Here is a 13,844-nt window from a genome sequence, read left to right as displayed (position 1 = left end):
TCTGTACATATGTAATGTTGCATTGGGTGCAGGTGCCCAGGTTTTGTTAGCGGGGGGCTGCCGGGCGGCCTCTGTGAGGAGCGGCCGGGGCTGCCCCGAGCCGGACACAGCTGGTTCCAGCCGGTTCCAACCCACCCACCCCAGGGCACCGCTCAGGCCCGCAGACCAGGCTGGGGCGCCTTGGGGGAAACATACTTAAGAAAGGGCAAAAAATGCTGCACAGTAGTGTGTGAGAAAGAGGAGTGAGTAAAAAATTGTAAGAAACAATCCTGATAATGCCAAGGTCAACCCAACACGAATGTTTTATGAAGTTTATAATATTACTATTTGTTTGAGGTAGGATTGCTAAGAATTCCATGAGGATGTAATGACAAGATTTAGGAATGTATATAGGAAAATGCATAACAATGTCAGCAAGCTGTACAGGAATTATCTCTTGGACCATCGAAGCAATATTTTAAAAGCATTTCCCTTTGGGATGATTTTATGCCATAAAGATCTCCACAGTTAAGGAAAACTGCAATTTAGTTGTAAGTAATTTCTTTTTACTGTCAGAATGAGAAAGTGGAGTTTAAGAAAATCTAGCCAGCATTTTCTTCTCCTTCAGGTGAGTGTCTGTTTTTACATTCCCACAGCAGGTGCAGATACATTAGCACTGTTACTAGAGCATTTCACCTCATGAATAATTGTAGCACTGTCCTCTTCTCTTGCCTGCATATTTTAATCCCAGCAGTAGAGCAAGCACTTCCCTTTTAGTTCCTCACAAATGTTTAGGTGAAATGGGGCATCCCTAAATGCTCTGGCTACATTTATCCTAGTGCTCCAAACAAAGCTGTGATCATTCCCTGCTGCCCCTGAGGCCAGCTTCTGCAGTTTGACTACATCCATAACGTTAAACTCTCTAATCTTACAAAACAAGGTGGCTCACTCAAACTGTCTCTCAGAAACAGTCCCTGGCCTATGCAGCTCCTGCACTAATGCTTCCTCTGGAAAGATTTGTGACGGTGTTTGTTAGTAAGTCTGCATTAAATGCATGCCAGGGATGTACTGACAATAAATACTGTGTAGACAATCAAGTTGTGGTGACTGGACTCTGGCACTGTTTACTGGCTTTGAAAATATAAACCACCTTTGGCTGTATATATGCAACTAGGTTTACTGTTGGAACAAGTGGGAGTATTGAGGCTGGATATCGAGGCTATGGTACATAGGGAATAACATAATTTGCAAGGGCATTTCTGACATCAGTAAGACCAGTGCATGAGGAAGGGTCAAATCTAATGCTTTCAGGGATAATACATGCAGGTTAAGGACTGTAAGTTGTGGGCAAAGCTTTCCATAGCTGTGGCAAAGTTTGAACTTGAATTAGCAGGAAAGAAATCTGAACTCAAGTAAAGAAATAGAAAGAGAATCACCATTTTGAGGCATATGGCAAAACTGAGTACCTGGATTATCTGTTTATTTTAAAGCTTATCCTTTCTCACTCACTAACACTTCAGCTTCCCGACCTCCCTGCTTTAACTCCCACTTGAAATTTCATAATTCTTAAAGTGGCTACTTATGGTGAAATCTTTATAATGCAATCACTGTGAATTTGTTAGAGGTAAGAGGAAAACCAGAATGTAATTTCATGTCTTTCATTTATTTGGCCAAATAGACCTTCCTTTTTTCTTCATGACAGAGAAAATAGTAATTGTAGCATGTGAATTATATTTCAAATGGGTTCTTCTGAATGAGTTAAACAGGCACACTATATATGAGTTAATAGTAATAATGTCTAGACTAGTATATTAAACGTGTTCTCTGGCTCTGGAGACAGACACATAGGACAGAACACAATGGCTGCACAAAAGCTGCCTATTGGGAATGGTCCTTGGCCCACACTAATTACCAAATCATGACCAAGAATTGTTAGGGACAACGCTTTTTCTTTCCCAGGGATAGTTCGAACAAGTTATCAGTATAGACAGTGGAGATTCAGTGCTTATATTTGTTTACTAACACTGTTTCAATTACAAGAGTAGACATGTACCTACTTACATCTGTAATGTTAACAACAGCTGGGGAAGTATCACCAGTTAAAAATTGTCACAGCTTTTTTTACAGCTGCTTTCACATGATCCCTCTTATCTCATTTTTATTTCATAAAACAATGTTTTCATTTGTGTCTGGATTCATGTTGAGAGATACTATTATTTAACTTGCTGATCCTGAGTTAGGAAGAGTATCTGTAACAGTGAGGTAGAACACTGTTGGAACAGAATGTCTAAGGGACAATTGTAGTAATGAGCAGTTGTTGGTTTTTTTAAAGATGAATAACAATCACTTTTTTTTAAACATAGATAGCATTTTTATTAATTACAGCTAAAAATAGATCATGCCATCCAAAGCAATAGCTCTCAAACCAAGTAAAATATATCTAAGCTTTTTGCATAATATACATGAACAGAATGTTATTGAAAAATAAATTTTATGGTGAATGAATGCTTATTTATTTTGTACAATAGATTTCTAGCTCTGATAAATAAAGTGTAATTAGTCTGGGAAAGTGATCTGTAGTTCTGGCCCAGGACAATGGTAGAAGCTTGGAAGCATTTTTTCAGATACTCTCAGTACAGCTTAAAGTCTTATTCCTGCCAAGAGGTAGACATTAACTATGTGTTACTGCTTGCATGAATCTTAAATACAATTGTGTCTTCCAATAGCTCATCTATGTGCCCTGATATAAGACAATCTTTGCCTTAGTAATAAGGAAAGAATGTATTGTTTTATCAATACCTAGCATAATACATTATTTTTCAAAAGCTTCTTTTAGGGAAGTTTATTATTTATATCTGTGTATGTTTATTTAAATGAATTTATGCTTTTATCTTAAAAAATCTTTATGGATGTTGTTATTTCATTCATGTTGGCACTTGAGATGAATGAGGTACTTTCAAGACATTCACCTATAATGATGGTATGCTGGTATTTGCTCCACTGAGAAGATAACTCTGCTTTTAACTGTTGGTCATCATCCATAAATGTAATTGCAGTGGTCTGTCCTCTCAAAAGATGCATTTCTAAATTTCATTAATAGATCTAACTGGACATTCAAATAGGAAGAAGTGTCTGTGACTTAATTGTAGCAATTTATATTGTTGAATAGGTCACTGCCTGCTTCTGGCTGGAATCAGCATAAACCCTCACTCTACCACAAGGTCTGAGAATGGAGAGATGAAGATCCAGAGTTTAAGATATTTACTGTAATTGTACCTTTTGCACTAGTTGTCTACAGTCACTCTACGACATATGAGATCAGGGTGAATTATCTTTTACTTCATATTAGAAAGCAGCCGTTAAGATTCATGGCTTCCTTTATATAAGCATCCACATGAGGGATGGTATATGGTTTGGAAGTAGGAAATACACTTCATATTTGCCTATTTTTTCATGAGAATGTATGGGTGATTAATTTAAAGAAGAAATTAGCTTTTTTTAACTCATCTTGACACACAAAAAACACACAGAAGACCATTTTGGTACTTTATGGCTTTCAAGGTTTTGCAATAAGCAAAAATAATTTTTCACCCCTGAGCCAACTCTTTGTACTTGTCCTATATTAGTGAACAATTGAAAAGACATTCTTATTCATTCTAGGATTTGTAAAATTGCAGAGGTATTGTTGATTTTGTCTTCTATTGATAGTTTTCAATAAAGTAACATCATAAATAAGAACATCTCTACACTTAGTTTGGAAATAGACTCACATATCTTTTTGAAGACCTATCTTTCTTTGTTAAAACCTATAGTAAAACAAAACTTACTGCAGGCTCAGAGTCTGAAATAAAAGGTGACAGATTGACTTTAATACCTCAGTTCTGCTGTTGATATGTCCAGACAGGAGAGAACAGAGTAGGCTGTAAGGGTTTACCTCCTACAGCCTTACTTCAGTGGTGATTTCTGAAATTATACTTCTGTTAGCCTTTGTGAATAATAGTGAAAAATAATCTGATCTTATGAAACCTCAGAAGATAGAGTTGCATATAAATATTAATTTCATTCAAGATGAACTCAGAAAACTGAAAAGGAAAAAAGACTGTATAACACCTTAAGTGTGACAGAATATTTTATATTTCACTGAACTGCATAACCAAGTGGTCTGTACCTCACAAAATTGAAACATTAAGTTTTTGGAGAAACTATTGGTGATACATATCTAACTTTGGAAATATTGTATAAAGATAAACTAAAGATTTAAAAAATTTAGATTTGATGTCCAGTTTCATACTATTATTTTGTTTCTACAAGGTGTATGATGGAAAAGACAGTTCTTCACGCTCTTTGGGATCCTTCACCAAAAATGACATGATGGGAATTATCCTTAATAGCACCTCTAACCATTTGTGGATAGAGTTTAATACCAATGGATCTGATACTGACCAAGGATTTCAGCTCACTTACACAAGTAAGTAGCTCACAAATATGGTCTGATTGACTGTTTTGTGAGGAAATGTGTGTTTCTCAGCTGCAGTGATTTCTCGTGGAATGGTGAAGGTAATTTCCTAGAATGTACTGTGGTTAGGAGACTGAATTTTGCTTGTCTACATGGCTGGACAGGTGTTAGTAATTCAAGAAAATTACTAAAAGCAAAACTGTAACCTTTCAAATTTAGAAAGCTTTATTATTTTGAAGACTTAGCAGTGGGATTTGAAAAGTAACTTGTGACATGTTGGTTGAATATATTAGTGTTACACTGTAGCAGAAAACTTATACAGAGATAGATTTTAAAAATGGAACATTCAATCTCTGCAGTCAAATTAAAAAAAAAAATAGGAGTACAAATGAGAATAAAAAGAATACAGTGTGCCTGAGTGCACACTCTTGATGTGTCCTGACTGCTTGTCAGGATCAGGATGAAGTATGTTGGAAGGAGACCTGAGTGAACAAGTTTCGACAAACAGTGCATTTGTCCCACAGTTTGCATGTAATTAATTTAAGTAATTTAGCTGGCAAAAAAAATTAGTCTTTGGGGGGGGGATAACTTTGGGGATAATTAGTTTGTTTCCAACACACATAGAGATATTTTGTCCAGGTTTCAAGGAATCTCCAAGTTCCCTTTGCCTTCAATTTATTGCCTTTCACATCAGCTTCCATAAGCTCCTGTTGAATCCTGCAGAGCAGAGGACCACATCACACAGTGGCACAGAAACGGAATCATAGCTCTTTCTAGTACATCTGCTGGGTTCCCTTTGGATTGGAGCCAGCTGTGGAAAAGCAGAAATCATTCACTTTCCCTTCTGTCTTTCTGCTGTGCCTGGTAAATCTGAAATTTTTTCATCCTACTTCTAGCGTTTTTTTCTTACAGAACCATAAAGGAAAGGAAGGTTTCTCTGGCTAGATGAAAAGTGTTAAAATGATTTTTTTTTCTTTTAAATTTGAATAGTATATATTCTTTCATTTTGTTTCAGAATCCAGAAAGAACCACTAGGCAAATCTACTCTGATTTGCCTATGGAGACTGTAGAATCTTTCCTTTGGAAAAAGGAACAAAACATTTGTTTTAAAAATAATCTTATTTTAAGGCCTCTGGTTTCAAGTGTCTTGAATCAGTTGGTTTCAAATCCTGTTGCAGTGATCAGTTCCACCTACCATTTAGAAATAGCATTTTGTTTAAAGATGGAATTTGGCTTAATTTCTGCATCCAATAGCTTGATTTTGTTACACTTCAGTTCACAATTCTAGTAAGATTTGCTCTCCTGTACCAGATTTTTCTATGTAAGCTAACATTCATGTCTTAAGACTTCTTTTCCTGGCTGTTTGATTAGTTTTGAATCTCTGATTTCTATTCTTCCAAGTATTTTCACATTTTCTGAAGTGTGTAGGCAGAATTTGACACAGTCTTCTAACAGTAATCTTAACAATATTGTGTACAGAAGCAAAACTCACTTTCCTATCTCTTCATAACATTTTACTTTTTTGTTGTTGTTGCCAGATATCTCATTTAGTGTATCATATGTGATCAATTTGCAGCAGTTCCTGTTGAAATGTTCCTCTGTAATGACTTTTCCTCCTGCCGGCTCTCACATGAGACAGTCCCCATTTGTAAATACAGTCTAATTCCTTACTTTTCATGTGTATTTTCAGGAAGCCAAATTCAAGATAATACATTTTGAGATAGTGACCATCTAACCAGGTGACTTCCATCAACTGTAACAAGAAAACATATTCTATGTTATTTCCAAACACTTCAGTGTGGGACTTTTCACCATTTATAAATTGATACAAGCAGAAGATGCATTCTTTTGCAATGCTTTGAAAATTGGCTGCAGTGCTGACTCCCATTCTTTTTCTGAATGAGTCCAAGCCTAGCATTATTTAAAAGATTAGATATAACAGAAATTTATACTCATTATTTGATGGGAATGGAGTTTTTGGTGCAGTTCCAATGCAGTTACTAAACAAATGTGTCCATTTTGCATTTGATAAATACATCAAACACAAAATGATAATTATCTGTTGGGATTAATCAAGATGTAGTTTACAGCTCAAATTAACTTCCCTGAGAGATTACTCTGCAGTTTATTTATTCACTTTTCAGATTGAAATATAATGCCAGATACTTTAAAATTACTAAAACAAAGAAAAAAGTTAAAAGAGCGTTAAAATGTGGTCTCACTGAAGGAAGTAAGAAATATATATGCTGGAGTGAATGAAATTGAATAATGAATATCATAAGACTGTTAGAAAGAGCTAGGAGAAGTGATGGTGTAATAAATCTAGTGGTAAATCAATTCTGGTTATTCCCTATCTGGTTGCTGAGTTCTTGCTGCCCACAAGGGATACATCAACTGCACTTAATTGTTGGTCTTTGAAGTACTTTTCTTCCCATTAATGCTATTGAAATTAAGATTAGTGCAGCTTCAAAGCTTGAATTTTAGAACCATTGCAATTATTATAAAGACTAACTTAAAAGTTTACTATTTCAGTTCTGTGCAACTACCTTTCCATCTTTTTTAACTTTGTGAATTCTGTGGATGATGTTAAATTTACAAATATGACAGAATAAAAAGCTAATGATCCATGAGAACAGAAATGTGGATAAAGAAACTTTCTGTTTTCAGAATCTCATTACTAACATAATAAAACTATTCTATAAAAAAAAAGAATTCTATAAACTCAGAATCTGAGTCGTTTGTATAAATTGCAGAAATCAGAATATAAGCAGATATTAAAAGGAAATCTAAAGGATTCAAGTTCTAATGAAATCTGCTATACAGGAAATTGCTTCAGTGTAAGAACAATACTGAAGGGAAGCTAGAAATTATAGTAATTTTATTTTTTGATCTATAACTACAAGATGATTTGAAGGAAATGGATTTAGCACAATGGGGAGAGAGATTTTTTTACTGGAAAGGATCCTGAAAAAAAAATCTGTACTCTTTCTCAACTGCTTTGAGAAACTAAGAAAATACTTTGACTGAGGCCTAAAATTATAGTGATTGTATTTAAGGAAACTGCTTCAGAAAAATGGAGACAATAACATTTCTTTTAAATATTTTAGCCTGAGATTGGCAGGGTAAGTACATATGAATGAGAGTCAATGAAACTGTAATTTCAGCAATAGCTGAATCTGAGTCTACCAGAGGAGAAAAAAACAAGAGGAACAGAGAAGAAAACTTGTCTACTTCATGTAAAACAAGTTTATATGAAGCCAATTCCTTAAAACTAGCATGAAAATATGTTAGGATGAATAAGAGAAAGTGTCTGTTTTCACTTATAGTGCCTCTACACTGGTGTCAGAGGGAATGACTGTGAGCATTCATATCTCAGTGCTGTGGAAATGACAACATAAGCTTGATGGGACTAAATTCTTTTACCTGAGGATGATCTCAGGTTTCAATAGATTATTCCATTGTAAATATCTTTTATATACCAATGACATAAGAAGTAAGAGAGTCTTTCAATATGAGAAGATAGTGGATTATTTTAGTCTTAAGAATGAAGCCAAAATTGTACAAATTTTCCTTTCTGTTATTTCTTACTTCTCTCAAACAGAGATTGCAAAAATAGCAAAGTTCTTCTTTGCCCCCCTCCCCAATATACTTTTCTTTTTAACCATCGTGGGAAGTGTTTGTAAAACCCAAGGAACAAAAAAAGACTTTTAAGATGGCTTTAATTCCCTAAGAGTAGTAGACATCAATAGAGATCTGCATGTAAAAATATAAGTTTATACATGTTGTAGCCACAACTGTCTCATGTGACAGGGTTTTTGGTTTTTTTTTGGTCGAGAAAATGTCAGTTCTTCTTTCATAATTCAGTTTCATAATTTGGGTTGTGGGTTTTTTTCCCCTGTCCAATTTGAAATTTTCTCCCTGAGACACCTCTAGTTTTTGTGGGGAAGAAAAAATGCAGCCATAGGCATTCCCACAGCTGGAACTACCTTTCCTGTTCACTGCTCAGTTAGAAGATTTGGCCATTCTGGTATAAAGATGCCAATGCTTTGTGCTGTCATGTCAGTAGTATTTAATGTTACATTGACATTCAAATTAAAATGAAATCTTATTGATGCCACACAGTGACAGGCAGTAAAAGCAAAACACAGCTGTCTGGTAAAAGTAACAGACTGCAACTTTAAATAAGGAGCAATGCAGTACAGCCTCTGAATAATGAACAGGCAGTCTCCCTGTGGTGTCTAACCAATCTCCTCTTCCAGTCCTGACACAAGAGGAATTTTAGCAGTGGCTGTTTTCACTCATCATGTGGAGAACTACACTTACTCTCACTTGTGTCACAAGTGCTTCCCTGCTACTGTTTAATCCTCATTCCTTGAGCATAGTCTCACTTTTCTTAGCTACTGGAAACAAAAAACAGTCCCTCCACACTTTATCATACATGTTATATACAAATGTTTTGTGATGCTCTGAGTACTGTGTAATGCTGACTACTTTGTGGTCTGTATGGAGTTGTACAGATCACAGAGTACTCAGCACTATACCTGAGTATACTGTGATCACTGTTAACTCCTGTGAAGATAACTTGCACAGTAATTTCACCTGTGTCTTATTGGGTGCATGTAGATGTCAATGCAAAAATTACTTTCACAATTTCTGTTTGCCAGTAGCTGTGTCATTGGTTATCTTTTAAAGACATTGCTGGTTTATGTATGTGTCCAAAATTTATAGAAAGAAGGTAAAACACTTAAAAGAATCTTCATATCTCAAAACAAAGGCTGCAACAAAGGTGGCAGTGGCTGTGCTTCCTGTTCAAATACTTGTCCATCCTTGTTTTTTCAGTAAAAGTTCCCACACAGTTGAGAAGAAAAGGGTCTTTCCTTCACAGTAGATGGGTGTCTATATTCGTGACACCTTCCACCCATCCTCAGAAAGTATCCTGGGGTTGACATGTGTAAGGAACTTTACCACTATGTAGAACTGCTCTTTGGATTCTTCTCAGACTGGAGGGCTTTTACCAAGTTTCTTGCATTGGCGGTTGACTGTCATAGATAGCATGATGTTGCTCTCGGTCCTTATCCAGACATCTACTTTTTTAGGAGCAGCTTATCTCGCTCACTATTCCAGTTTCATGGTTCCTCAGTCCTGTGCAGGATATAATAGAAGCAAAAGCTGCACTTATCTGCAGAATAAGCCTTGGAGTCCATTGTAATGAGTCAGTGGAATGGTCCATCCAGAAATACTGACAGATATCTATAGGAACGTGCCTGGCTGGACTAGGCCACTCAGCAGTATGCTCTCCCTCACGACAAACTCCTGTGTGTTTCAGAAACATGGAGAACTAACTACAGACTTCATAAAGTCTGAAAACCATTCAGAGATTTGTGGTACACTCTGTAGCTAGATTTTAACTTTCTCAAGGCCTTTCACTCACCCTGTCCTGATTCACTGCTATAGATTAAAAATGAAGTTCCATGGTAGTTCCTCAATGCTTGTCTTTTATTTGTATCCTCCTGTTTTGAGTTTGTGTTGTGGGGTTTTGGTAGCAGGGGAGGGGCCGCAGGGGTGGCTCCTGTGAGGAGCTGCTAGAAGCTTCCCCGGCTCCAAGTCGGACCTGCCGCTGGCCCAGGCCGAGCCCATCAGTGATGGTGGTAGTGCCTCTGGGAGAACAGAGTTCAGAAGGGGAACCTGCAGTGAGTAGGGGGATTGGAATGTGAGAGGAACAGGAGATTGGAATGTGAGAGGAACCCCTGTACAGATACCGAGGTCAGTGAGGAAGGAGGGGAGGAGGAGCGGGGGAGGAGGAGGTGCCCCTGCAGCCCGTGGGGAGACCAGACGGCAGGCTGTCCCCCCCAGCCCATGGAGGGGAGTGGGGGAGTGGAAGCCCCCAAACATGGCTGGGAATCCATGGGAAAGCCCACACTGGAGCAGTCTGGGACTGAAGGACTGCAGCCCGTGGAAGGGACCCACGCTGGAGCAGTTCGTGAAGAACTGCAACCTGTGGAAAGGACTCATGTTGGAGAAGTCCATGGAGGACTGTCTCCTGCGGGAGGGATCCCACAGTGAGGCAGGGGCCGAGTGAGGAGTCCTCCCCCTGAGGAGGAAGGAGCGGCAGAGACAAGGTGTGAGGAACTGACACCAACCCCCATTCCCCATCCCCCTGCGCCGCTGGGGGGAGGAGGGAGAGAAAACCAGGAGTGGGGTTGAGCCGGGAAGGAGGGAGGGGTGGGGGGAAGGTGTCCTAAGGTTTGGGTTTACTGCCCATTACCCTTTTTTTGATTTGATTGGTAGTGAATTAAATTGATTTTCTTTCTTCCCCAAGTTGAGCCTGCCTTTTGCCTGTGACCATAAGTGGTGAGTGATCCCTCCCTGCCCTTATCTCGACCCATGAGTGTTTTTTTATATTTTCTCCTCCTCATCCCACCAGGCCCGAGGAGCAGGGGTAGGGAGTGAGTAAGTGAGCAGCTTTGTTGTGCTTTGTTGCTGGCTGGGTTTAAAACATGACACCTCCATTTCCCTATGACATGAAATTAGGCATTTTCCTGCACTTCTGTGCTAAGATGGAAATGAGGGCTGGAAAAATTCTCAGTAAGGATTTGTCTTTTTGAGAGTGGATTTTATGTAGAATCAGATCTTAATGTTAACTTCACCAATTTTGAATCCTTGACCATTTTTTTCACTGAAAGCAGAATTCCACGTGGCTATCATTTCTGCCAGAAGAGTGGGCAAGATTCAGGCCCTTGAGCTGTACTCAACTCCATAGAACTTGCATCAAATTCTATCTAGTGTTTCTAAAAGAAAACAGATTTACGATTGTGCATTGATAGAATGATTTTTTTTTAAATGTAGGTTTAATATTTTTATTTGCCTTTATCGTCCTCTATATTTAGCATGCATAGTTAGCAGTTTTACAGTATTCTTTTCATTGGTCTCAAGATACACTTTTGAGTTTAAGAAAAGAATTTAGAAATACATTTCTCAGACATGATGCACTGATTTGGCATTCATAGTATTCTATTATTGCTAAAGACTTAATTCTAATTTTCAGTTTAAGTTCTGTGTTATAAACATTCTCTACCCCTACATCTTTCAAGGGACAGTGAGAGTTAGTGCATGGAAGGTGAATCTGAATTAGCATAATCTAAATTCATATAAATGGTTTAAATCTGGCAATTAATTTAGGAGACTCCTGAAATGAAATTTAATTTAGTTCATTTCCTATTCTACAGTAATTGAAAATGTTAAAAGAATGTCAGTGAAAATGTTCTGAAACTGCAAACTCAGTCAATTATGCTAGCACACAAACAGACTTAAATTCAGAAATACAGTGGCTTTGCCTCAAGCTGTATAGTGTCAGTTGAGCAGAACAATCCAGTAATGAAAAGAAGCTCTTGTAGTTTCTTTTCAGTAACTAATTGGTGTGTAAGTTCTCTTCCAAAGAGGACCTTCACACACTGCGGTAAAAATGTAAAAGACAAAACTAAATGAAAATAAACAAAAGGCAAAAATTATTAAATTAGTATCTCTTAACCTATACATATATATATTTACAGGTCATTTTAAGAGCAGTACAATTATGTGACTAACCCCAAATTAATGTAAGCTGTATTGCATGCATAGAAAAAACATCTAAAAGAAAGACATACTTGCAAAATTGAGAAGTAAATTTTAATAAATGCCAAAGGAAAGGTTTGCAAACAGAAGACAGAGAATTTAGATGAAATTAAGCATCGTTTCATATCATCATAATCAGTATAGTGTAATGTGTATTTTTAGAGCCATATCTTAAAGGTTTGAATTTTTTTGGCAAAAAACCAAAATAAGATACTGTGTTATGAATTTTTTAAAAAAAGCTATAGATTAATCCAGAAAGCTTATAAGTGAAAAAAACCCAAACAATACCCCCCCATCCCAAAAACTTAGTATGAACTTAAAATATATTGAGCTTATAACACTGTATAATTAAGGTTGGTTTTCATTTTTCATTAAAAGACTCTTTTAATCATCTATGAAACTGCTGAATTTAACCTTGGTAAACAGAGTATGTCACAATTTTTTTTTTTCTCTAAGACAGAAACAATGAAAAACATTTTGTTTGATGAATATAAGCATTATATTAAGCTTTTAGTTGAAAAGTTTCATTATCACATGCTTTGGAGATGAAAATGCTGACATGGTGATGTTTGTGCCACAGTATGGCATTTTGCCCATCTCAGGAAAATTTTCCCAAATTTGTGAATATATAAATCTTTAGCTAGATAGATTTTATGTGAGCAAGTCCTACCTTATGAATGAGCACTCCAAATTATTTTTTTCTTAAATGAGCACTCTCAGCAGTCGTGGATTAGGATGGAGGTGAGCAGTTTGTCCATCTGTACTGGGTTTGGCTGGTATGGAGTTAATTTTCTTCAGCTAATGCTGAGCAGTGCTTGCAGGGTGTCTGTTACTTACTCTGCCATCCCAGCAGGTAGGCTTAGGGTGGGCAGTAGGGTGGAGGTCTCGCAGCTGGAACAGCTGACCTGAGCTGAACAATGAGATATTCCGTACCATGTGATGTCATGCTTAGCAATGGGGAAATTTTTCTGAAGTAGCCATTGCTTGGGGACAGACTGGGCATCAGTCTGCTGGTGACAAGCAATGGCTTTTGCATCACTTGTTTGTTGGTGCTTTTTATTTCCTTTTTATTTTCCTTCACTTGCTAAACTGTCTTTGTCTTGACCCATTAATTTTCTTGCTTTCATCTTTCTGACTCTCTCCCCCATCCTGCTGTGGGGGAGTGAGAGACCAACTGGGTGGGGGCTTACCTGCCAGCTGGGGTCAACCCACCAACGATCCTGTGTTCTCAGTGCCTACTGTCTTGTGGGTAACCTGAGAAAGTGAGGGTAGTGCTGTTTGGTTGCAGTACTGAGGAAATAAGCGCCAGACTTAAAGAGGAGGGAAGAAGAGAGAAGGAAGGGAGCAGATGGGAACCTCTCATGTTTCCATGTCTGCAGCTTGGAATAAGAGAAGCCGCAGTACCAAACCAAGAAGACTTGAAGAGAAGTGCAGCAGGCAAGAACAGCATCATGGGGTATCAGGAAAGATGATGTTTGAGACAAAAAGACTAGAATACACATTTGAGAGGAGGAGAGCAAGACAAGCTCTCCAAGGAACTTTGGAACCGTATGGAGTGGAGGACTGAGACTTCATTGGTAAGAAGGTTGCAAGAATGAAACTGGGAAGAGGAAGAATCACAAAAAATAGAACAGTAGTGGCATGCTGTGGTAGGAGTATAGGCTGAATAGTCCATGATTATTAAACTGTGTTCTCCAAAAACGCTGGGGGTGAAAGTCAGGCTTCTGTTTGAACTAAAACATGTGTATTGCAAACATACATACATAAGATGAATAATGTTTTATCTTAAAACGCTCTC

The 13,844-nt window shown here is 37.6% G+C and overlaps 1 protein-coding gene across 1 annotated transcript in view; it reads left to right on the top strand.

Moving 5' to 3' along the window:
* The window catches only part of LOC104827832 (CUB and sushi domain-containing protein 1), a gene marked incomplete at its 3' end in the record, with an annotated part of 962,107 nt that overhangs the window by 729,256 nt on the left and 219,007 nt on the right, over positions 1-13,844 (top strand). The window contains exon 24 of the mRNA XM_010561097.1: positions 4,291-4,447. Within this exon, the coding sequence (XP_010559399.1) occupies positions 4,291-4,447 (157 nt within the window). The remainder of the gene's footprint in view (positions 1-4,290; positions 4,448-13,844) is intronic.

The sequence above is a fragment of the Haliaeetus leucocephalus genome, unplaced genomic scaffold (genome assembly GCF_000737465.1).
Source record: "Haliaeetus leucocephalus isolate CR32 unplaced genomic scaffold, Haliaeetus_leucocephalus-4.0 Scaffold141, whole genome shotgun sequence".
NCBI lineage: Eukaryota > Metazoa > Chordata > Aves > Accipitriformes > Accipitridae > Haliaeetus > Haliaeetus leucocephalus.
The sequence above is the reverse complement of the archived record's forward strand: the minus strand, read 5'-3'. Positions and strand labels throughout refer to the sequence as shown.